Source organism: Cyprinodon tularosa, unplaced genomic scaffold, assembly GCF_016077235.1.
Source record: "Cyprinodon tularosa strain WSP-4 unplaced genomic scaffold, ASM1607723v1 ctg287, whole genome shotgun sequence".
In the NCBI taxonomy this organism is placed as follows: Eukaryota; Metazoa; Chordata; class Actinopteri; order Cyprinodontiformes; family Cyprinodontidae; genus Cyprinodon; species Cyprinodon tularosa.
The window spans coordinates 735288-759950 of record NW_024038993.1 but is presented as its reverse complement, the minus strand read 5'-3'; the positions used below and the strand labels follow the sequence as shown (position 1 = coordinate 759950).

General features: G+C 37.7%; 2 protein-coding genes across 3 annotated transcripts in view; both read right to left on the bottom strand.

Annotated features, from left to right (window-relative positions):
• Positions 1-6293, bottom strand: part of nomo (nodal modulator) — a 30632-nt gene extending 24339 nt beyond the window's left edge. Inside the window, exons 1-6 of the mRNA XM_038290706.1 lie at positions 6067-6293; positions 5501-5590; positions 5372-5417; positions 5181-5281; positions 2583-2689; positions 2413-2485 (exon numbers count right to left, since the gene is read on the bottom strand). Of these exons, the coding sequence (XP_038146634.1) occupies positions 2413-2485; positions 2583-2689; positions 5181-5281; positions 5372-5417; positions 5501-5590; positions 6067-6222 (573 nt within the window). The 5' untranslated portion in view covers positions 6223-6293. The remainder of the gene's footprint in view (positions 1-2412; positions 2486-2582; positions 2690-5180; positions 5282-5371; positions 5418-5500; positions 5591-6066) is intronic.
• A 458-nt stretch (positions 6294-6751) lies between these two features.
• LOC119787077 (transmembrane channel-like protein 7) lies at positions 6752-23168 on the bottom strand. Of its 2 annotated transcripts, none has more exons than XM_038290705.1 (16): positions 22976-23168; positions 20353-20617; positions 19729-19877; positions 19484-19639; positions 19310-19395; positions 18739-18884; positions 18498-18645; positions 15420-15596; positions 14208-14353; positions 14016-14130; positions 11980-12077; positions 10888-11071; positions 10655-10785; positions 7807-7962; positions 7644-7722; positions 6752-7550 (listed from the first exon to the last, which is right to left on the bottom strand). In XM_038290705.1, the coding sequence occupies exons 1-16, from the start codon at positions 22989-22991 to the stop codon at positions 7356-7358; spliced, it is 2247 nt and encodes a 748-aa protein (XP_038146633.1). In that variant the 5' UTR covers positions 22992-23168; the 3' UTR covers positions 6752-7355. The 2 variants fall into 2 exon arrangements, with proteins under 2 accessions (XP_038146633.1, XP_038146632.1); XM_038290704.1 differs by having other exon boundaries at positions 15414-15596; positions 22976-23165.
• Positions 23169-24663: the final 1495 nt, after the last annotated feature.

Sequence of the window (24663 nt, the reverse complement as noted above, 5' to 3'; positions counted from 1 at the left end):
AGGGTCGCTAAATGTTTCTTTAATAAACAGATTAAAAACCCCTCAACCTTGAACGTTGAGTAAACATTAAAAAAAAAACACGACAAAAAACACAACAACTTATAAAACCTTTCATGTTGGAATTATTTTCAAAGATAACATCTAGAGAGGGTTGGATCCCACGTTGCAAGAGGTTAAAAATGCGTTATTACAACTGGTTCCAAATAATTCACCTAAGAAAATTAACTTAGAAGTAGGGCTGAAACAATAAATCAGATTAATTGTGATCAATCAATTATTGAAGCAATCATAAAATAATATAGTAATTGATTAATCGTTAACCGGAGTATACTGTAGTCTGTAAAACATGCGTTTAGCTGACAGAACAACCCACTTAGAGTATTAATTATATAAAAATTGTAAAAAAAAAAAGTATAAACCTTTTGCATTTAAGATTTAAAAAGAAAAAAATTTTTGTCTGGCAATATGCTCTATCCAGAATTCCTCAAGAGGAAAAGTTTGAATTTCACCTGGAATTTCACCTAAATGTAAAAAAAAAAAATCTTCTTTAATGAACCTTTGTGTTAAAGACTCTGCACCTTGAAGCTGTCTCTCTGGGGGGTTTTTTCCTGAGAAGAAATCACTTGGGACAAACTCTTTAAATAACACTTCATAACTTATATGTATTGAATAACCAGGAGACATGACAACAGATTCGGATAGAAATTGTAATCTTACTCTGGTCAGAAGGCAGCTGCTCACCTCTAGGCTCACCTCTCAGGAAGTGACCCAGATTAACAGTTAGAGACATTTTATACATCTCCAGTCTGCCACCTCATCACATTGCATCATTACATCATACACTTTAGCAGATGAGTCGACATCCATGGCTCCAGCCTTATCAAAATATTACACTTAGCTGAAGGATACCGCTCTCATTCTATTCCCAGATTTTTGACATGTACAGAATAACTGTCTTAATTAGATAAACTATTGTGGAAAACATTAGTTCTGACACAACAAGCAGCTGATATTGAGGTGTAATAAACTCACACATCAGTGATAACTATAGTAACACTTGGCTATCCGATTATTAATAAATTAATCTAAAAAAATAACCAACAGATTGATTGATTTGCAAAATAATCGTTAGTTACAACCCTACACAGTAGTAACACATGGTTACATGGTCCAGATGCATCATATCAGTCTCTACAGTCCAGATATTTGAAATCTATATGTCAAGCCTCATGTTCGATTCTCTACAGTTCCCTGATAATTTACTTTGAGAGTATGATCTAACGTGGGCATATTAAAACCGGTTCAAGAAGTGGAATATCTAAGCCACCTGTTGAGTTCCCATTTACATTTTGCCAACATGACGAGCAAAGCAGCATAACCGAACATCAAATGCACATTACCATTCCTTTACCAGGGCTGAGGTCTTTCTAGCTGATGAACAGTGATTCAAAGAATTGTTTATGAAAAATGCAAATCAGGCACATTTGTAATTGTGGCTCCTTTAGGAAAGGCAAAGCCGGAGCATCTCCATAGTTAACACTGACACAAAGACATTCAAACACATCTGCTTCAGAACTTTCCTTACAAAATGCAACCATTAACCTAAACTTATCAAACGACAGAACTGACAGATGGTCGGACATTTCCCTTTATGACATGATTCCCTTGCTTTAAACTAGGGATGCACGATATAATCGGCCCCCTATCGGTATCGGCCTGTATCGGCCTTAAAACTGAATATCGGACATCGGCCACCCCACCGATATTTAACCCGATATTTGATCAGCTTCTGAGTTTCTAAAGTAAAAAAATAAATAAATAAATACTACTTCTTCTTCTTACTCAAAAACTTATTTTTTACAGACTTAAAAACTTCTAAAGACAAGGGGAAAATTATTGATACATTAAAATATCACAATATCTTCATATGCCGATATATTGCCATTTAAAAACACCATATCAATCTCTTTTACTAATGAAATATTGCTATATGTCATCGTTATGCTACGAAATCCCCCGAAGATTCACGAAATTTTGCCATATTTTTATATGTTGATATATTGACGCGGTATCAATCTATTTTACTAACAAAATCTCACAAGAATTTGCAAAATATCACGAGAGTTTGTAACAGAACGATGAAATTTCACGAGATTTTGAAAGTAAAATAGATCGATACCGCGTTTTTAAAAATCAATTTGATATCAGCATATGAAAATATATTTGAGTTAATTATTTTTCATAGTGTCAAAAATGGATAACAGAACTGCTATTTTCAATGACTACTTATTTTTGTCCAGCTTTAACATCGGTATCGATATCGGTTATCGGCTACAGGTGTTTTAAAATATCGGCATATAGGATATCGGCCAAAACCCCAATATCGTGCATCCCTACTTTAAACATACCAACCTTTTCCAGAGACCAAGAAGGGTGGGAAGCTGTGATATCATAACTTCCAGGAAGCACTTTGAAGAAGGTGTACCTGTTTTAACAAGACAAAAAAAAAAAGTGAGTATCTAATTTGATCAAATGATCTCTGCAGAGGGTAAAGCCATACAAGAGGCTTAACGTGCACTTACTTCCCTCCAGGCAGTGTGAACACGCTCTTGGGTTTTTCATCTGTTCCTGCTTGGCTCAGTTTGACTTCAACGCCAGCGGGGCCCAGAAGGTGGCCCTTACTCAGCACCTAAGAAATCACGTTACACAAGGGGGGGGGGGGGGGGGGGCAGAATATATTACAGAAGCAAAACTAACAGAAGCACTGAACGCGGGAAAAGGAGACAGGAACCATCAAGTCATTTTGGTGAGTGTACAGTGGTTTGTCTTATTTACTAAACGCAGTAGCACTAGACTAGCCTGACGTAGTTCTAGTCTAGTCTAGTTCTAGTCAGAATATGAGTCTGATGCTGCTCCATAGAGCTGTGATTATGGGGCGTGTTTTGAACGAACCAGGAAAAAAAATGCCTCTGCACTCAATTGGATAGACCTACAACCAATAAGAGCAACGGAGTGCGTGACGTATGTTAAGCGAGGCATAGTTGTTGTCCACAAAAATCAAAGCGTGCAGTTTCACGCCTAGAATAAGAAGATGAGCCTTGATCGCGTTTCTCTGTTCCTCTTTTAAAATTAATTTGCTGTCGATATCTTCTAGAACAGACCTAATAGCAGAATCTACTCACCCAAACTCTCCAGCGGCAGCCATTATTGTTGTCACCCAAGCGCGCTTTGGTCACGTGGTTGATAACGTTACTCTTGATCATCTGTCCATCATCGTATAAAGCCCGCCCTGACAATTTGATTGGATCGCCTGACAGTGGGCTTTAATACTCGCGCTACTATGGAGCAGAGCCAGACCGAACTTCCCCGAACTCAAACCTTGTGGGCGGGACTAAGTTCAGACTGGCACCCAGGCTAGCACTAGACAGTAAGAATTCAGACTTTGCGAAGAAAGCCTTTAAAATAAAGGGTTTTATTCCACAAACGAGGAGTTACCGCTAACTCATATGGGACCAGATATTCAGTAAACACAGAAATGGGATGTCTAAAACATTTTGAAAATAAAACAAAAAAACTAAATGTCCAGGCTCGGACTGGGAACGATTTTCGGCCCTGGCATTTTTCCATCTACACCGGCCCACTTATGCCCCCAGAAACAAAAAAAAAAAACAGAAGCACTGTGAAACGTGTGCGTCTCAAATGTGAAAAACAATACGAATACACGTTGTGGATTAACCGATCAGTCTTCAAGCATCACACTACAACCATCACCAATACTTCTATAACGCAGTTTTACTGGCTTTGGTTATTAACGTGGATGCAACAGTGGCTGCTGCTGGGTAACGTCCACACTCACCACATCAGCAGGGTTGCCAGGTGTCACTGAGTCACGTTTTCCAGCCCAAAAAAGTTTCAGAACTTTTCTGGATATAAGAAATCTCACCCAATTTGAACCAAAGTCTATTGATCTCTTAGGCCATAAATCTAAAAAAAAACAAACATTTTTTTACCCATAGACGGCCATCCTAAACATCCTAAACGTCCCCCTACGTGCTTTGTTGCCAGGTTGGTAAACATCCCAACCTGGCAACAAAGCACGTAGGGGGACGTTAGCCTTAAGATGCAAAACCCCATCATGCACCGCAACATACTTTTGCAAAATATTCTAACATAAATTCGGCAAAGAGGAACATCGTAGTTTCGTTTAAATAAAGCATTTTAGTTTAATTATAATTTAGTTAGTTGCAACGATTTTACCGTTTGAAGAAATAGAAAATTACACCATATGCCAACCGTCACAAGGATGTGTATGACAAGGAAGGGCTATATATACTGCATGCATCATTAAGGTAGTTAATAGGGCTGGGTAAAAAAAATTACTTAATCGATTTTGAATTGATTCCTTTACATTTTTGCAAAAATCGATGTCTAGGGAATGAGATCGATTAGTTTTATAGTGACACGCATGACGTTCATATTCAAATGAGCAGGAAAGATGCACTCAAGATTACTTTAAGCCAGACAGCTGCAAATATAGCCAATAGGTTGACTGAAGACATTAACAAATGGTTTTTACAGACAACACTGCAAATATAGTTTGTGCAGGGAAGGTAATGCAGCTCATGCACGTCTGCTGTGTCCCCACTGTGTCACGTCTGCTTGCTTGAGTGAGGCTTCACTTTTTCCCTTTTCACAAACAAGTTTGCACTTATGAGACAGTTTTGTTCACATCTCTGTCTGATTTGCAAGTTTGCACTTTGTGTTAAATATAACAGGAAAATTTTAAATACATGAGTATTCTGAAACACAGCTGAATCACTGGTTGTAAAAAAAGATCGAATTGCAATAAATTGATTTAGAACTGTATGAATCAAAATGGAATCGATTCAAATAGCCAGCCCTAGTTGTTAACATTGTATTACTTCTTGAGCTCCTTGAGTTATTTACTGTCACAGGTAGGTGCTTCAGCCGGGCCGGTGTGATTTAAGGAGGGCCGGCCCTCGCATGTTGAAATTAGGACCGGCCCACCTCACAGATTACCAGTCCAAGCCTGTAAATGTCCTTTGTATATGTGCAGTAAAATATTGGCAATCTTATATGAGTTGATGATTCATTCCTATATTGTCATTCTGATTCCCTCTTTCATTAAATATACGCTTTAAAACTACAGATAGTCCTACCGTTCCTGAGACAGAGAATCCTGTAAAAACAAAATTGATGTCTTCTTCTTTGGTGCAGATATCACTGACTCCATCCACATGCAGGTCCACACTGGTTGGCTCTGTTGACAATAAACAAGGTCTGCCTGTCATATATGAGCACAGTGCCTACAGGAAACCTATAGTTAGTCATGATTCAGAGGATTTCTTACCAAAGCTCCAGCCGAGAGGAGGTTCGATCTTCAGAATGAAGTCCCCCTACATTCAAGAGAGAAATGCATGAGCTTTGCAATGTCTGCTTATGTATCATTTAGACATGAAGTTCCCGGAGAGTCAGATACCTTGTCATAGAGAGGGATCATGAAGTAGCCATTGAGTGGAGCACAGTCTACTATATACTTTAAGGAGCCTTGTTTGGTGTACAGTTTGATCTGGAAAACAAACGAGATGCATTAAGTGTTAAATGTTTTTTATTTTTAAGGGTATTGCTGTATTGGGATTAGTTTGGTGTCGTTGAAGGGTGATTTTGCAGATTTAAAGAACCTTGTGTTTAAATCCTTTGGAAGTCTGAATGAGGCAGGATTAGGAGGAGCACTTAGGGTCTTCCTCATTAACTCCGACACATACCGGTATTAGGATTAACAACCATGTGGAGAACTGCCACTGGAATGTACCATTGATTTCATGCGATACATTTATGACAAGAACAGAAAACCAGTCTGTCAAATGTAGCGAAACGTTAAACGAATCGTTTATTGTGTAATAATACATGATCTAAAACAGAATAGGCAATGTCATTGAGAGACATGCGTTTATATTATATCAAAAGTTTTTTTATTCAGTCATTCATACCGACGGCTAACCTTTGGCTGATCCATGCTAACAGCTAGCGGCTAGCTTATCTCACCTCGATCAGGGAGTAGTTGATTTCTACGTCGGATTTCACAAATCCACCACAGGCCACCACTATGTCGTCAGAGGAGCCGGACAGGACCTGAGTATAAATGACGCAGAAAAAGAACCAAAAAGATCCTACATCTGCCCGTATCGTTATTCTAAACATTTTTGACAGAGCTATCAGAACCACCCAGCACGCTGCGTCCGGTTCCGTACCAGCTGAGTTGCCTGGTTCTGTCAGTTAGAAAGACATCTGCAGCGCCCCCTTGTGTATAGGAGGTTTAATAAAGTAAAACAACTTATTTACAGAAGAAACAATATCCTAAATAAAATATATGCTTTCAAAACGCCTAATGGCTTATTCGCAATGTTGTACAATACACATTAAAGGTAATGATAATAATGAAGGAAAAAATATATTTTAAAAGTTTAAATTAATTGAAGAGTGGTAGGTACATATTTACAACATTTTTCAGATACCCAGAGGGAAATCAAGTAAAACCAATTACATTTAGGGGTCAGGCAATTAATAAACAGAACATATGTTTTCAATACTAGAACCATTTAATGCAGTGTCAAACATTTTACATACAAAATTATTGAGCAAAAGCGGCTCTATTTTACAAAACCAAGAGAAAGAATTAGGTTGGAATTTCCCAGATATTCAGGCCAAATTCATTGGTATTTATAGTGTAAGCTGGTTTTTATTTTTTTATCGCTTTTGAACCAACTGGTTTAGATTTTAGATGAATAAAGTAGCTGTTCTGCTCTAATTGTAAAATAAACCAGAAGTAACTTTAAAGAAATGTTTAAAAATATATTTTAGTTCAGACAATGCAAATTTATTAGTTTATTGCACAGTTATTACTATATATGTAAAGTTGACGTTAAAACACCTAAAAGTAATATGCTAAAATGAGATGAGGTTACAAAAGAAAACAAGGCAGCAGTAAAATTATTTAAGTGCATGAAAAAAAGGACAGTTTTAAAGAAGTCCAGTGTATCAATAGGTAATAAAGTCCTTCTCAGAAGGAAAAGATAGAGGTTTAAAAAAAAAAATAATAATAGACTGACCTAAACCCTTTCTATCACTGGGTTTTAAATATTTCATTAAAAAAAAAGAAAACACTGAATAGTTGCAGGATATGTTGAGAGACCCCCAGAAACAAACAGGTTTTAGTGTTATTACAGTGAAAGAGAAAAACAAGTACAGTAAAATTTTAAAACATGCACAGAATCTCTTTCTTTTTTTGGTTCAACTCTCATTTTTGATTACTAGTGGAATACAATGTCCATGCTTCACACAGGTGTGGCAGAGTTTGGTGGAGGATGTGTAAGAAACACTGCATCATTGTAATTGCTGGAGAAGCTGGTGTGGTAGCTCGGGCTAAGCCTACTGGGACTGCCAGGATGGCATCCGGACACAGAGGATGTGCTGCGAGGCCCCTGAGCCTGGCACAGCTTCTGGATCAGGAAGCGTTTGTCCTTGCCCTCCTGTAAGACATTAAAGGTCCAAAGATGACACATTTCAGTACAAAGGGCTTTAAATGGCAAGCATGCAATTTGCATTTTATCTACTATACATACCACAACTAGCTGCTCTCTTAACTGATTGATGACTCTCTTGTGAGCTCCAGCAAGAGCAATCACATAAAACATTGCCAAACTGAAAGACAACAGTTTACCTTCAGGACAAAAGAAAACAAAGATCTAGATTAAAAAGAAAGAAAAAAGCAGACTGAGAACTTACCATGTGACTACAAAGAAAGAGACAGCAAAGGCCTCTGATGAGAGAGCGTAGAGGAATCTTTGGGCTCCGTCCGGCAGATGTGATAATGCAGCTGGAAGCGCCTGCCAGGAGGTGTTGTAGTTAACAAACGGTCCGCACGCCTGAGAGCAATTTATTCTGTACACAAATAGAAAATAAATATCAAAACAAATGTTCAGAAAATGTTAAATCCTACATCTAAAAACATGCAGCACACACACTGTTAAGTGTAATTCTATATTTTTTGCATCTGATAAATATGCAAAAAGTTGGCACATTGTGCAAGTTTCTCTTTTCTACTGCCTGAAATCGAAGAATGACTTTAAATATGTATTATCATCAATCCTTTCACTAATAAGCAGATATATTTTCATAAGCAAAGGATTTTGTATTAGTTTACACACAAGACTGGTCCTCCATTTACCAACCACCATTATATTCTGTTATCTAAAAAGTACAGATGCCGGAGAGGGATAAAATAGTACTAACACGTTTCCCCTAACCCAACAACTGAAAGTCTGCACTACTGCAGTATATTGCAGGACCATGCATATACAGCAGCAGCACCAAGAAAGCAAAAAAGAAAATTTAAAAGACAACAAAACTAGAAAAAAGACACACAAAAAAATATATAAACATCAGGCAAGCTTTCTCCAGTTTGAAGAAATAACAAAGGAGAAAGACTTTTAAAAGGGACCCTAACATGTTTCTCATCGTCACGTAAGGGAACTTCACTGCCTAAATTAGCCTAAAGCAAAACTTTTCCATTCAGTTTAATTAGACAGTGTTGCTAGTTATCATAGAAAGCATAATAGTAGATCCCTCAAACATGTACCAATATTGTTTGTAGAGAATTGTAGGTTTAGTAGCTTTCAAAGATGTGGTGAACACTGTTTTTTTTTCACAGAAAATATACATGGCTGTAAAGGTTTCATGTCACATTGCATTATATGGTTACAGCTGCACTGTCGAGGGTTTTTGACACATGGTGGCTACCATTGCTGCAATGCGTGTTTGAGGCAGTGATGCAGTAGTGTTTTGCGTTCGTTTGAGGGAAATGCTTCCATTTCACTGCTAGATGACGGTAATTCTTGCACAATATCCCTTTAAGAACTCCAGGAACATTCTAAAAAAATGTAAATATGAGAAGGTCATTATTTTGTACTTCATCAAATTAAAAATGGAAGCTCAAATGTGACAGGGTTGGTAGACACAGAAACATTAGGGTCTATTTTTGTAAGTACTTTTATCCTTGTATCTTTAACCAACTGAAAAGTATTTTGAGAGCTTTTAAGTACATTTTTTCAACAATTTCTCAGACCCAATTTTACTCTGACTGCTCCAAACTATAGCTCATGGAGCTGTTGAAGATGTATTTGTTTTTATTTCGTTTTAAATAACTGTTCACTCTTCTGTGTGGGTCAGCCAAAATGGACATTCTTATGTGCTCACCTTAAGGCTTATATGGTAATGCTGTAGGTTCTGTGAGAAAGGCTAGATGCTGACTGGTGCTTTTTGGATGATAGAAATGCTGTTGGCCTTTCAGTGGGGTCTCCCCTGAATGGTCGAACCATAAGGCCCTAATAGAAGGGGAGCTCTTCCTGTGCATTTTGCACTTGTATCAATGATTTTGTTAAACATGACTGTAATAAATTCTGTTGCTTGGACAACTTCTATTATGCCTTTTCTTTTTTTATGAAAAATGTCACTTATGTTTTGATACGTCCACGTGAACGGCCAGGTTGTTGAGCAATAACCATTTGTGGTTCTGCCTTCTTGTGGAGAGTTTTAGGAGCTGTCTGTCTCGTGATTGTGAAGCTCACAATTTGATGTAAGATAAAAAAAAAAGCTTGCTTTTTTTAATCTAGTTATATTCAAGTTGTATATAAAAAAAAAACTAAGGCAGTTTCTCAATCTGTGTACTTGTGCGTTTTCATTTGCTCGTTAACTCGTAAAACGTCATCAGCCTCAGCCCTAGTACTGTTCCAATTCACAAGAAACCCTAACCGAGAACAGAGAAAGTCCCCAGATATTGTTCTTCATCAGAACAGACTTGTCCTTTCTTGAGATTGCCAGCTGTCCCAGCATGCACTGCAGCAGCAGCTTCCAATGGAGCACTCATAGAGCACAGTATTAAAAGTTCTCTTTTCTGTTGCCGTTGTTCAATAAAAGTATGTTTTAAGACCATTTGAGGCGAGAACATTATACTTTTAAGAGTCACTGTATGGCCCATTTACCGATTTAAAGCATATTTAAAAAAATATAAAAATTCCTAGCCCGTCTGCAACAGCCCTCTCCCAGGACAGCCGTGTGTGAATGACCGCTGGCTGTGAGAGCAAAGTTTTTGTTTTATTTGGCAAAATGTTCATTTGATTTCTCTTTATCTGACTGTGTTAACTGTTATTGCCCCAATAAATGAAAAAAAGAATTTATTATTATCTAGAGATTGTTAATAACAAGCAGTGAAATGCAGCTCTAGACGAGCCGGGCATGTGGTGACGTCAGGAGTACTATTCTGTTCCAACTGACCCATATTTATGCTGCAAGGACACAAGTCCATACTCGTCTTCTTGTGAATTGAGAAACGGCCTTTCATTAACTGTAATCCATATTGATTATATTCAGCAAACATTTGAATATACATTACTGTGTAAAATAAATGGATACATGAGTTTAATTCATTTTTCAACGTTATTCTGATATATTAATATGCTACAGAGTCTAGAAAATCTAAGGTTTGAGAGCTGCTTTGGATTTTGCGATTATTTTCTGTCATGAAATATGGATAAAAGACTGAAGAAAATAAAATATATGTTAGTTGCCCACTCACTGAGCTATGCTAACAGTAATAGGCAGGCAGGCGAGAGCCAGGCCGATCAGCAACACTCCAAGGAAGAAAAAATTGGAGCTGGACGCTCGAAACGGCCGGGTGGATGGGCGGCAGTTTCTGATTAGCGACACCTATGAGAGATAAGGCCAAAAAAATGAAAAGGAATGAAAAGATTTAAATATTCTTGAAACATCTGAAGTTGAAAGTTTGATAAACAACAAAAAAGAGTCTACCTTTTTGATGTAAAATATTAAGAAGTATTTTATAGTGCAGATGGCAGGAAGCATGGGACAGAAGAAAGTGCCGATCCAGCAGATGGTCTGACCGTAGACAATCTCCAGGACATTTTGAGGAATACTAAACTGCTGCTGGCCCCACCATTTAGCAAGTCCACACTGCCCGTACTTTACAATCAGCCTGAGCAGGAAGAGAAATGCAGCTGTTAGATTGCAGGAAAGTGTAACTGGAGGAGATACATAGACTGACTCCTCCTGACTGTTTTCACAAAGAATAAGCCTGAGGAAAAAACTATAATTAGCTAGTGAAGGTTGGATGTACCAGGCTAAAGTGCTGAAGAGATCATCTCAAAAAGTCACATACTGTAAATACCACAAGCAAAGCACCGACACAGAAAACACGATTCAGATTATAAATCAGTAAGGTTGGTCACTAGTTTTAAGGTCATTAATACCATGACCAAACCTACATGAATGAGTTTTCTATGATTGAACAGGAAGTAATAAACACTCCAAGAGTGTTTCCAAGATTTGAAGACGTTTCGCCATCTCTCCAGGAAGCTTTCTCAATTCAATTTTTTGAATTGAGAAAGCTTCCTGGAGAGGTGGCAAAACATCTTCAAATCTTGGAAACCAAATCCAGTGGATATTTTTTGAATTTTTACGGAATGCAAAACAATGCAGCTCCATCACGTGTGTGCACCAGATTAAAATGAACACATACTCTGAATGGTTGGGGCAGCACATGCTGCTTCTTAAAATCTCCTTCATTTTGTCATGTTGAATCACACCACATGGTAACATTAGAGACTTGGTTTTATTCAGCTAAGAGGGAAGTCTAAGTTTCTGTCGGCAAGTGATGGGAGGTGGGTGAACTACAAACATAATAAGATGGGTTAGAAATGCAATAAATAAACCCCGGGGGGCGAGTTTTCCTCACTTTGACTATCAGTATTCACAATATAAATACAAGAGAGTTAATTGATCAAATCTCCTTATATTATATCAAAGCATTGTTCACATTTAGCCTAATCTAAATATCAGGCTGAATAAAGTTTCTTATCTTACTGAGATAAAATGAGATCTTACTTTCGGGGAAATTCCACAAAGATGGTGACTGCAAATATGATGATGAAGTCGAATATGGTGAGTTTGTACATCTCCTGACCCACACGGGTCTCCCAGCACTGCAGTGAAAAAAAAAAGCCAACAGATTAATTTAATTCAATTTATTTATATAGCGCCAAATTCACAAAGTTTTCTATCTAAGGAAAACCAGTTGATTGCATCGACTCATTAAGTCAAATACAATCCCTCACACTAAGCATGCTTGTAGCGACAGTAAAGAGGAAAAACTCCCTTTTAGCAGGAAGAAGCCTCCAGCAGAACCAGGCTCAGTGTGAGCGGCCATCTGCCGAGGCCGACTGGGGTTCAAGGAGACAGAAGCAGAGATACAAAAAGCAGATGTAAAAGGCGGCCCCGTCCATGAAACACACAGCCAGGCAGACGAGCTCCAAGCCAGCTCCCATGCCAGAGGACGAGGAGAGCACATCCACCCAGTCATGGTCAGAGAAACAGGACCACACTGGAAAACAGGCCGATCTCCAGCATCTGTAAACAAGGGTGTTGATGGAAGCAGCACAGCTGATGTTTCTCTCCAGGATGGCGTCACAGCCAAACAGGAACAGACGAGAAAAAGCTACTCTGAGGAAAAGCAGAGAGAGCAGAATGAAGCAGAATGATAAAATGGGGGTCCCTATGTCCTCCAAAAGTCTAAACCTATAGCAGCATAACTATAGAGATAGCTCAGGATTAACCCGGATAAACAAATATTGATTAAAAATAGTTTTTCATAAAGGTAATGAAGTATATGATATGCTATGTTTTATGCAGGGTAAAGCTGAAAACTATTTGGGGGAGTGGACCTGGGACATAACTCAGCTTAGCTAGATATTAGGTTACTCCAGCAGTATATGTCACTCTAACTTAAAACATAACCAGGGTGGTTTAAATCTTATTGGTCTGATAGATTTCAGTTTGTTCACATTAATGGTAAATCATCTTCATGCTCCAGGGTTACTGTAACAAGGGATTAGTGCTAGGGCCAATTCTCTTTACTATATATATGCACCAGATTGGTAGAATTATCAGAGCATGGGGGTTAACTTCCACTGTTATGCTAATGATATTTAGCTATATTTGTCCATAAGTCCTAATAAAACTAACCCCTTACACAGGACACAGGCATGTCCTGAGGACATAAAGCCTGGAGGACTCTCAACTTTCTGCTTCTGAATGCAGACAAAACAAAAGTTATTGTCTTTGGACCAGAGTCTTTGAAAGAGAAGCTGATTAATTCAAGGCTGGACTATTGTAATACATTTTTTTAACAGTGTCCTGGCTGGCAATGTGGCAATAAGAATAATTGTCTTGATGCCAAAAAAGAGCCCATCAGATTTTGCTTTTACAAGTGGAGCAGTACGGTTGTTGCCATAGTGCTCCACTTGATTTATGCATGAAAATAGCTTTATTATAATTCATGCAGGGAGTATTACAGATTATATGGACACTGCAACATAAGTAGAACAGGAAAAAGGAGAAAAGATGTAAGAAAGAGGTAGATAAAAGGGGAGACAATGATAAAACATCTTCAGTCTGCTTCATCACCTGCAAAGAGATGTAAAAAGAACAGCACAACCAATGGATAAAGCATAAGAGATACAATAAAGTAACACCTTGATACTACTCGCAAGTCAATGAGTCGATGCAATCAGCTGGTTTTCCTTAGTTAGAAACTTTGAACCAATCTGATTGTATGATCTAGTTGAATTGTCTGTGTTGTGTTGTGAATTAATGCTTTATAACTAAACTGAATTTACTTGAATTAGGTGAGGGGGCTAGAAGGCAGATGCTCTATCTGCGCTGTATAAAAAGCCTACATAAATCCAAATGCTATCTTCCTGGACTAACTGTCCTAGTAGTGTCTACCTATGGGAAATGCTGATTGTTACTGGCCAAAAAAAAGTGTAACTTTAACTTCCACTTACTGCATAAAAATCCCTTTGTTTGGGTGTAACATACAAAATTCCAATAAAGTTAAAGGTCAGGATCAGAAAGCAACTTACAGAGTAAAGTTTATGGTTGTAGCCACAGACACAGGAATCCTCTTCACATTTGGTGATCTGGGACCAGAGAGAGAACAGCAAAACACCAATACTGGTCAACCGCATGAAGACGCACCTGTGGAAAGAAAAGGAAAGTTAAGAGAATGGTAATAGCAGGACGGGCACAGGGGGTAACGCAAACATCCATAGCACCTCATGAGAGTGAAGCGGATTTCAAAGGCAGGTGAATAATCTTCATAATTGATGATGACAGAGAAAAGGAGCGGCGTGATGAAGTTGGCCAAGGTGATAACTATGGATGGCAGGTACTCAACAATGAGATCCTCAATGAAATTCACCTACAGGAAGGAAACAGTTGCATTAGACATGTTTTTGATTGTGCTAATAGGAAAAACATCTCCATAATTTTTTTAATTGAAACTTCAAACTTTTCCAGACTCTAATCAATAGTTTTTCTATTTCAATTTCAGCTATACTTCATTTGTCATTTCCAGCCAAATGTACATATATATGATTTACCAGATTATTGCGCAATAAAATATGGAACTTATACTTTCTTGTGGCAGATAGGATAATGTTCTTAGATTATTGATTTTTAATAGATCTCACTAAACCGATTAGCCTGGGTGCCAGTCCGAACTTAGTCCCGCCCACAAGGTTTGAGGTCGGGGAAGTTCGGTCTGGCTCTGCTCCATAGTAGCGCGAGTATTAAAGCCCACTGTCAGGCGATCCAATCAAATTGTCAGGGCGGGCTTTATACGATGATGGACAGATGATCAAGAGTAATGTAATCAACCACGTGACCAAAGCGCGCTAGGGTGACAACAATAATGGCTGCCGCTGGAGAGTTTAGGTGAGTAGATTCTGCTATTAGGTGTGTTCTAGAAGATATAGACAGCAAATTAATTTTAAAAGAGGAACAGAGAAACGCGATCAAGTCTCATCTTCTTATTCTAGGCGTGAAACTGCACGCTTTGATTTTTGTGGACAACAACTATGCCTCGCTTAACATACGTCACGCACTCCGTTGCTCTTATTGGTTGTAGGTCTATCCAATTGAGTGCAGAGGCATTTTTTTCCTGGTTCGTTCAAAACACGCCCCATAATCACAGCTCTATGGAGCAGTATCAGACTCATATTCTGACTAGAATTGAGTCGGACTACGTCAGGCTATAAACCGATTATTCTGAAATATTATTTAATTAAAAAATATATATATTTTTTTTTTATTTCCAGTTCAAACTGTGTCAGAACCTCTAAACATTATATCTATACATAGTAAGGATCCCCCAGAGGAATGGGGGAGAGAAACATAAAGGTAAGCGTCACATTAAGGAAAACTAATTCAAACACAGATGCCATGCTGGAACAAAAATCATGTCAGTACTAATTTATTACCTTTACATTGTTCATTTGTTTTTCCTGGGAAACTGTGGTTGCTATATAAATGCTGTAGAAGCAGGCAGCTAGAATGGCAATGACAAAAGAGTTGAGGATGACACGGATGAGATAAATGCGACACTTCTCATTTCTGGTACGATCTGCTATTTTGCGTTTGATCTTCTCCTCCTCCAAATCAGTCTGAGGAAACAGAAAATGGGACATAATGTCAAAGCAGTAAAGAAACACAACAAAACACGATCACCTGAAAGACTAGAGGTAAGTTTTGGCTAATATTTAGGATGAACACTTCTGTAACATTGTTGACAATGCTGTTTTTAACTAAATAATACCTAAAAATTGAGCCTTTTTGGCCAAAGAAAAAGACATTTTGCAAAACCAAAAAGGACAAAACAAAATAAACAAATCAAACTAAAGTGGGATCTTTGATAATTCTGCCCCAAAATGTTTTATGCTGTTTACTTTAATTCTGTCTGCAAACAGCAATTAATACCAGCTGAGCAATAAAAGTACCTTTTATTAATATTTAAATAAATATTATACAGGCATAGATTATATTTGTGCAGGGCAGAGATTTATTTATAGTCTTTATCAGTAAGAAAGTTATTTAATTTGGGTGATTACTCAGGGGTGCTTAAACATTTCAGGACAAGATCCACAGAACAGTGCATTCCACTAGTGACCCATTATTTTTGACCTCCTAAAAATACATAGAATTATTTATCTCTAATTATTTCACAAATAAATACAGTGACATGATCGTGTGTACCGTATTTTCACGACCATAAGGCGCACCGTACTAAAAGGCGCAGTCTCAGTTATGTGTGCCATTACTGTATTTAACACACACATAAGGCGCACCATATTATAGGGTGCAGGTTTTTAAATACCTCTATTGCGTATTTAAAAATAGAGCGAGAGCAAAACAGAGTATGTTTGTGCTTTATTCATGTATTTATTACAAAGTAATTAATTTATTAATCAAACCCATCAAAGTCATCATCCTCTGTTTCTGAATTAAACAGCTGCACTAAATCAGACATGCCAATTTCCCCTTCTTCGCTGTCAGTCACTTTCCGTGCCGGGCGGCTCCTCAGAAATGATGCCGGCTTTTGCGAAAGCTCGAACAACAGAGCCAGCAGACACGTTAGTCCAAGCTTTAACAATCCATCCGCAAACGGTGGCGTAACTTGCCCGGCGCTGCCTTCCACTTTTCGTGATACTGTGGTCTCCGTCGGTCATCCATCGCTCCCACGCCGCTCGCAGCCTTACTTTGAAAGGCCGGTTCACACCGATGTCGAGCGGTTGAAGTTCCTTTGTCAGACCTCCCGGAATAACAGCGAGCCCAGCGTTCATTTGTTTCACCATGTTTTTTCACATCGGCTGTGAGATGGGCACGCATGGAGTCACAGGTTAACAGCGATGGTGATGCGTGGAAAAAACCACCTGGTCTCCTTACACACACCTGCCTCAGCCACGCTTTCATCATCTCCTCATCCATCCAGCCCTTTTCATTTGCCTTTATAACGACTCCAGCTGGAAAAGACTCTATAGGCAAAGTCTTTCTCTAAAAGATCACCATAGGCGGCAGTTTCTGTCCACGCCCACACCTCCCCCTTTAACGTTCTCATGGTGGTCTCAACAATGTCCGCAGTAACAACACACATAGGGCGCGCCGCACATTTTGAGGGAAAAAAAAGACATTTATATGCGCCTTATACTTTAAAATTATTTTGTTACTCAAAATCCTTTAATTAGTTTAGGACAATCTTCATCAATAATAAAACACATCTTTAACCCTAAAATACCAGTAGCAGATTTTTTTAATTTCATGATTCATAGACTAAATATTGGGAAATATGTTTTATAATAACGTATTCAAATTATTATGGCCTATTGGATAATTGTATTTCATTTCAGTTTTACACTTTTTTCCTCTATTTGTTGGTAAAAAAGTGTTTTTGTGTATATTTACACACATATTTACACAAGGCCATTTGATCAGAGGTACGATAGGGGAACAGTGATGTGGATGAGTGCAATGAGCAAGTAAGAATCAATGGAGCTTGCTGAGTCATAAAGATAAAGCTTGATTGAAGCACAATGAAATGCAAAAAGAAAGAGGGTAAGACCAAGTGTCATAAAGCGCAAAAAATATTGGATGCTAAGAAGTATAAGACATGTAGCCCTCAGAATACCATTTGAACATTATTGAGCTCACAGCTTTACAAATTCCACTCATAGTGATAGCAAGGCTTATTATTATGACGATTATTTCAATAATTGATTAATAAATAAATAGTTATAAATTACCTATATTTCTTTACTTTCTATACATTTATTTTGTGGTTTTTAAAAAAATATATTTTTTTCAAGTATACAAATGAGTGAAGTATAAAATTACAAACTTTAAATTCGAAAAAATGCAGAATATTTAAGTAGGATCACAGTCATGAAGAACTGTTCAGTGTGAACCCGGCATAACTGTTTTTGTTGTTAATCGTGCCTAATAGTTATTGCTGCTATATTGGGTTTTCCATCTTTTTTATGGCTTCATCCAAAGGTGAACTCTAGCAACAAGGACTGTTTAAACATTGATTATCCTAAACACACAAGGAATGCATGAATCAAACTAATTTTAAGCCTCTGTAAAGTCTGCAACCTCAATCAAACTGAAAATATGATGGATCATAAACTAAGGTAGGGATCAGTTTAAATGAACTTCAGTACCAAAAAAGAGTAATCATATATCAACCTAGTTAATGGTTTCAATAAGTACTTTCCTTCAACTTGTTCAGGGTATTTATCCAAATCTAAATAGGATTTAATAACTTTATTTGTGTCTTTAAATGCACTTGCAACTTCAAGACCACTTGAAATAAATGAATATCAAAGTTAGACTTGAGAAGAATCAAATGCATTATTAGAGATCAAAATAGATATAAAAATATTGTTAAAGATGTAGTTTTATTACATTTATCTGGTGCTGTATCCTGATATGTACATTATGCATGATTGAAAAGACATTTTCAACCATGTTTAAATGTGACTGACAGGCTTAAACCAGAATCCTGAGCTGACCTTAAGCTCGTAGAGCAGACTCTTTCTCTTTAGCCTTGCTGTGTTCTGATCAGTGATGCAGAAATCCCAGCCGGCAAAGATCTTGTTGCAAAAACTTTGAAAGCGATCCTCATCCTGGACCAGGTTGCGCTTGAATCCTGTGGCAGACCTTAAAACAAAACAAAGTAATAATAATAATTACAAAAAAAAAACTGAGCTGCTCATAGATTTCGCTGCTAAGGTGATTTATTTCTTTATATACCTTTTAACAATCCAAATCAGACTTAACAAGAGGTACGCTATTGTTGCCAGGAGATATGCCAGCGCCAAATTGTATGTGGCTTTTGGAAAGTGGATTTTATCCACTTTGTAGAAGCCGTAGAAAAGGTAAGTCTGTTCCAGAAAGCCCTGATGATAAAGCACAATGATTAAGTCCTGAACTTTTCATTATAAACACGGCTCTTTAAAATATGTTAAATTGGTTGCAGAGGTAGTAAAATCAGGCTGAAAGAGTCCAAAACAGGCATTCATAGACAAATCTGATCAAGCCTTCACTGTCTTCACTGGGGTAACAAATGCAGCCAACCTGACAATATTTCAATCTGCCAATGGGCAAGGCACTAGTTGGATGGGCTTATGCACCATGTTGCCTATTGTAAGCTCTAATGTAAAAATAAACAGGGAAAAACAAACAGATACTTCTATGAACCATTTCTTTTTTCCACTAAATTAGACCTGAAATACATCCACTAACAATGTCCCAAACTTGTCCTAGTTATTAAATCAACTGAATTAATAAAATATTACAGTAGTTGCAGAGTAAAGGAACTTACTCCACCAGAGAGCAGATCCCCAAGGTGCGTGTGAAAGTTGACAAGACCCCTACGAGCTGAGCTTTGATAGACCCTGCAATCAGTTTCTGTAGATAAACCAGCGGGGAACAGGCTGTGAGTACTTCATCCTTAGTTTAAGCTTTAGCATCGAAACAAACAAGTGAGTCTACGCACCGTCATGCTGGTCGTAGGTGATATTTCCTTTAGTGTGGGGGACAATGATGATGGGCAAGATGACAAAGCTGAACATGAGCAGGAAAATAAACAGGTTGAGCGCAACCAGGAAGCGCAGAAAGGAGAAGTAGGACAGGATCCCTGTTCCAAACATCCCTATGAACATATCAAAGAGAAATAAGGGTACATAAATCAAGAACACTGCAAACATCTTGACTGTAGAGTGCAAAGTTTTCCTATCTCACCCTCTATCTGATGGATGTCCCTCTTCCAGAGCTTCATGGAGCTTAGAAATACCTCAGCATCATCCCGCAGCCTCTTCAGATTCCTGCGTGTGTTTTGCCTCCATTGTCTCCAGCTGCTTAAATCTTGGTTCCCTTTCAAAGGCTGATCTCTGTAGGGGAGATACAGTCAAACATAACGCTACTACAAGGGAATAGCTGATTTAGTGGTATTAAAGTAGGCAAAGGTTGACAGCAACTCAGTTAGCTATAATTGCTATCAATCCTATTATTGGGATTCATAGAGATAAATTCCATTTAATTATAACCAGAGAAAATGCCAGAGAGATTAGATAACTCTCCTCCTGCATGGGGCACAAATTAAGCAAGGTTACATCTACCTCACCTGTTGCTGCACCCTGCTGGTCAACTGGCATTAAAAGTAAATTAAAGTAAAAAGTTAATAAATTATTTCATAAAAAAAGTTATTTTAGCACTATAATACTGCAGTAGTTCTTCTTCCGGGTTTCATACAGTAAGAGTCCCATTGTTGCCCAATGCCTACTTAGTGCACTCAGTGGGGAAAACAAGCAGCAGTTTTTTTAAGTCCAAAGGAAGATATTTAAAAAGTATCAAAGAGTTTCCTACTTGTTTCTACGTTTCTGAGCCATGTTTAAGGCTAGTTCTCTGATAGCGCGCTGCCCTATCTGACTCGTCTGCTTCTCCTCAATTCTTCTCATGGTGTTAATGGTCCATTTCACGCTGCCAGAGGAGCTCAGCCTCCCTCTTGAGCTCCCTCTGCGTTTAGTGCCAGCTCCTGATGATTTCCTGCGGTACAGCAGGGACTGGTAGCTGGGCAGCTGGTCCAGTAGCGGATTACTGGTGATCCGTCCGCTACGGTCAGTGAAGAACACTTGGGGGAAAAAAAAAAAAAGGAAAGACACAGTTTGGTCCATAATAACAAACTGTATTTGACAGTGTTTAAAATCAACATAGAAAACAGTTCAGCCTCATCTAGATTATAAAACAAAACAACCCGAAATAGATTAAACATGCTACCAGCCTATCAATGGAGAGGATGGATAAAAGGAAAATATAATATATAGAGTGGGCCAAAAAAGTATTTAGTCAGCCAATGATTGTTCAAGTTCTCCTACTTACAATAATGAAAGAGGTCTGTAATTTTTTTTATCATATTTACATTTCATCTATGAGAGACAAAATGAGAAAAAAATCCAGGAAATCACAGTGTAGGATTTTTTAAAGAATTTATTTTTAAATTATGGTGGAAAATAAGTCTTTAGTCACCCACAAACCAGCAAGATTTCTGGCTCTCACAGCCATGTAACTTCTTCTTTAAGAAGCTCTTCTGTCCTCCACTCGTTACCTGTATTATTGGCACCTGTTTGAACCCGTTATCTGTATAAAATACACCCATCCACAGCCTCAAACAGTCACACTCCAAACTCTACCATGGCCAAGACCAAAGACCTGTCGAAGGACACCAGGAAGAAAATTATAGATATGATCCAGGCTGGGAAGAGTGAATCTACAATAGGTAAGGAGCTTGGTGTGAAAAAAATCAACTGTGGGAGCAATTGTAAGAAAATGGAAGCCATAAAAGTCCACTGATATTCTCCTCGATCTGGGACTACACACAAGATCTCATCCCGTGGGATTAAAATGACCATGAAAACGGTGACCAAAAATCCCAGAACTACACGGAGGGACCTGATGTATGACCTGCAGAGAGCTGGGAACAAAGTAACAAAGGCTACCCTAAGTAACACACTACACCGAGAGGGACTCAAATCCTGCAGTGCCAGACATGTCCTCCTGCTCAAGCCAGTACATGTCCAGGCCCGCCTTAAGTTTGCCAGAGAGCATATGGATGATCCAGAAGATGATTGGGAAAATATTTTGTGGTCAGATGAAACCCAAATAGAACTTTTTGGTAAAACCCCAATTCATCATGTTTGGAGGAATAAGAATGCAGAGTTGCATCCTAAGAACACCGTACCTACTGTGAGGAGGGGGGAGGAAACCTCATGCTTTGGGGCTGTTTTGTGCATAGGGGAAAGAAAAACTGATTGAGGGAAGAATGAACGGGACCCTGTATCAGTGAGATTTTAAGCCAAAACCTCCTTCCATCAGTAAGAGTCGTAAAGATGAAACATGGCTGTAATCTTCCAGCATGACAATGATTCCAAACACACCACCAGGTCAACAAAGGAGTGTCCCAGTAAAAAGCATTTCAAGGTCCTGGAGTGGCCAGGCCAGTGTCCTCAACCCCATAGAAAATGTGTGGAAGGAGTTGAAAGTACGTGTTGCCCAGCGACAGTCCCAAAACATCACAGCTCTAGAGGGGATCTGCATGGAGGAATGGGCCAAAATACCAGCTAAATTGTGTGCGAACCTGGTGAAGACTTACAGGAAACGTTTGACCTACATCATTGCCAACAAAGGCTATATTACAAAGTATGGAGTGGAACGTTAGTTATTGACAAATAAATTCTTTGAAAATCCTACAATGTGATAACCTGCATTTTTCTTTCTCATTTTGTCTCTCATAGTTGAAATGTATCGATGATGAAAATTACAGACCTTTCTCATTATTTTAAGTAGGAGAACTTGCACAATCAGTGGCTGACCAAATACTATTCAATGTATTTTAATTTTGGAACCCTCCAATGCAGATGAACACAGCTTTCAGACCTAACAGACATGTTATTCATCACTTCAAATGTTTGTCAATTTCAATTACGTTTATTTATATAGCAGAGAAACAGGACTACACTGGAAAAACATGGCAATCTCGAACATCTATAAACAAAAGTGCTGAGGGCAGCTGCATAGTAGACAGATCTCAGCCTGTCAATGATTGTAATGGTATTCGAGCAAAGTGAGAATATACTGGGAATCTGCATGCAGTAGTGGCGGAAAATACAGGAAAGTGTCCCACAAAAAATACATACCCCCTTTAACAAACAATAAGTGTGGTTTGCATTCATATTGAGCTGTTATTAGTGGATACTTTGCAGAAATACATTTTACAGACAAAGTTTGCAAAAAAAAATGATTAAACCTGATAAATTATATATATATAGGGATGGATGATCTGCTGTAGGCAAACAAATGGATGAACAAATGTAGGTAGAAGTTGTTAGCAACTGTTGATATTAGCTCGGGGTTATAGCCATTTTAGCTGACTAGCAACAAACGGAACAATGTTGACCCGCGAGCTAAAGTTCCCAAAAAACTCCGAAATTACCTGAGTTGTCCTCCATTGTTCCCAATTCCAAAAGATGAGGTTTGATAAATGGACCAGCTGCTAGCTAAATACTGAGCTTGCTGACCTGGTTTAGTAAACATGTAGGAAGAGAAGCTCTTCCCACAGATAACTTCCTGGATGCGGTCACAGCTCCCAGCTGGGCTCTTTGGAGCGATGTACTGGAAGTTAGACAGAAGTTTTTTTACAACTTTTTTGTTTGTTTGTTTTTGTTTTGTTTTTCTAAATGGTAGCGCCTGTAAACTGAAATTAAACCCATATTAAAGCAGGGGCGGAGCTAGATGGGGGGCCGAGGGTGGCCATGGCCCCACTTAAGGGCCGGTTATACTCCTCAGTGTGTTGCAGTGAGCTTGACGTATATGGAGAACCAACTCTGCCATATTTAAAAATAAATACAGAAATAAATAAATGCTCAATAAATATATAAGCATACAATTAATTGCCAACAAAAATACAATAAACAAATAAATGTAAGTAGAAATTAAATTATAAAGTGAGACACAAATGTATATAACTCTTAATTAGCTTCTTTATTTATTTGCCTTTGTAATATTTTCCTTATTTATTTTTTTGTCCTTTATAATCTTCAACTTTATTTTTTAATTACTTATATTTTAAAGTATTTATTTATGTGCATGTTATTATATTTTTGTCTGTTTTATTTTTCCTTTGTATTTTTTTATTTATAATAAAAAAAATGAAATTGACCATTTCTTTTATTTTTTAAAGTATGTTTTTTTGTCAATTAACTAATTTAGCAGTTAAAAGAAATAAAAAAAATGTGTAAGCTAAAAAGAAAACACAATAAATTACCTCATTTATAGACTTCTACTAATTCTTGTACTTCTATCATCACATTCATTTTTACTTAGCTTAGGTATTACACATCAGTGGACTTTAGGTAGTCTACAAGTAAGTAACTACTTTATAACATAAAACATTTTTATTCTAGGTTATATACTTTTTAATCCTTGTTATCTTTTAATTCGAACACAGTTGGATGAGTTTTTTGACATTGTGCCACGTTGGGGGCAAACTAAAAGCTTATAAACCAAATTCCTTGTGTTTATGACATTTTTTTAAACCGGGGTTGTCAAAAGTTCAACGGTAACAGATTGTAACATATAAATGAGGGCAGATTTGTATTTTTATCTAATTAAGAAAGGTTGCTTCAATCAAAAAATATATTTTCAACTTGATTGCTGCAATACATATTTTTACACTGTTTTTGGAATATAAATATTCTTTTCCAAATGAACATTATTTCTAAATAAAATAAATATATTTCAAAATTATTATTAGTTCTACATTATTTTCCAATCGTTTAAGCTGGATGTATCACTTTCAGTGTTATTTCTTAGCTGAATGAAAAAAAAAAAACAGTGCTAGGACTATAAATCATTTCAAGCTTAACTATAATTATGAAATAATGACTCATTAGTGAACCAGGTAGAAACAACTTGAATGCCATTTTACTTATATTTATTTATGTATTTGCAAAATTGTGTTGATGCCCCATTCAAATGATTTTCTGGACTTCTTCATTATGTTCTGTTCAACCCTACTCGTCACAAGGACCATTAGATATTTTGGTATTAGGGCTCTATAAGGATTTAGGGTAGCTTTTCTTCTTTTTTTTTTTGTCTTTCTTCTGTTGTAGATTTCAGTCA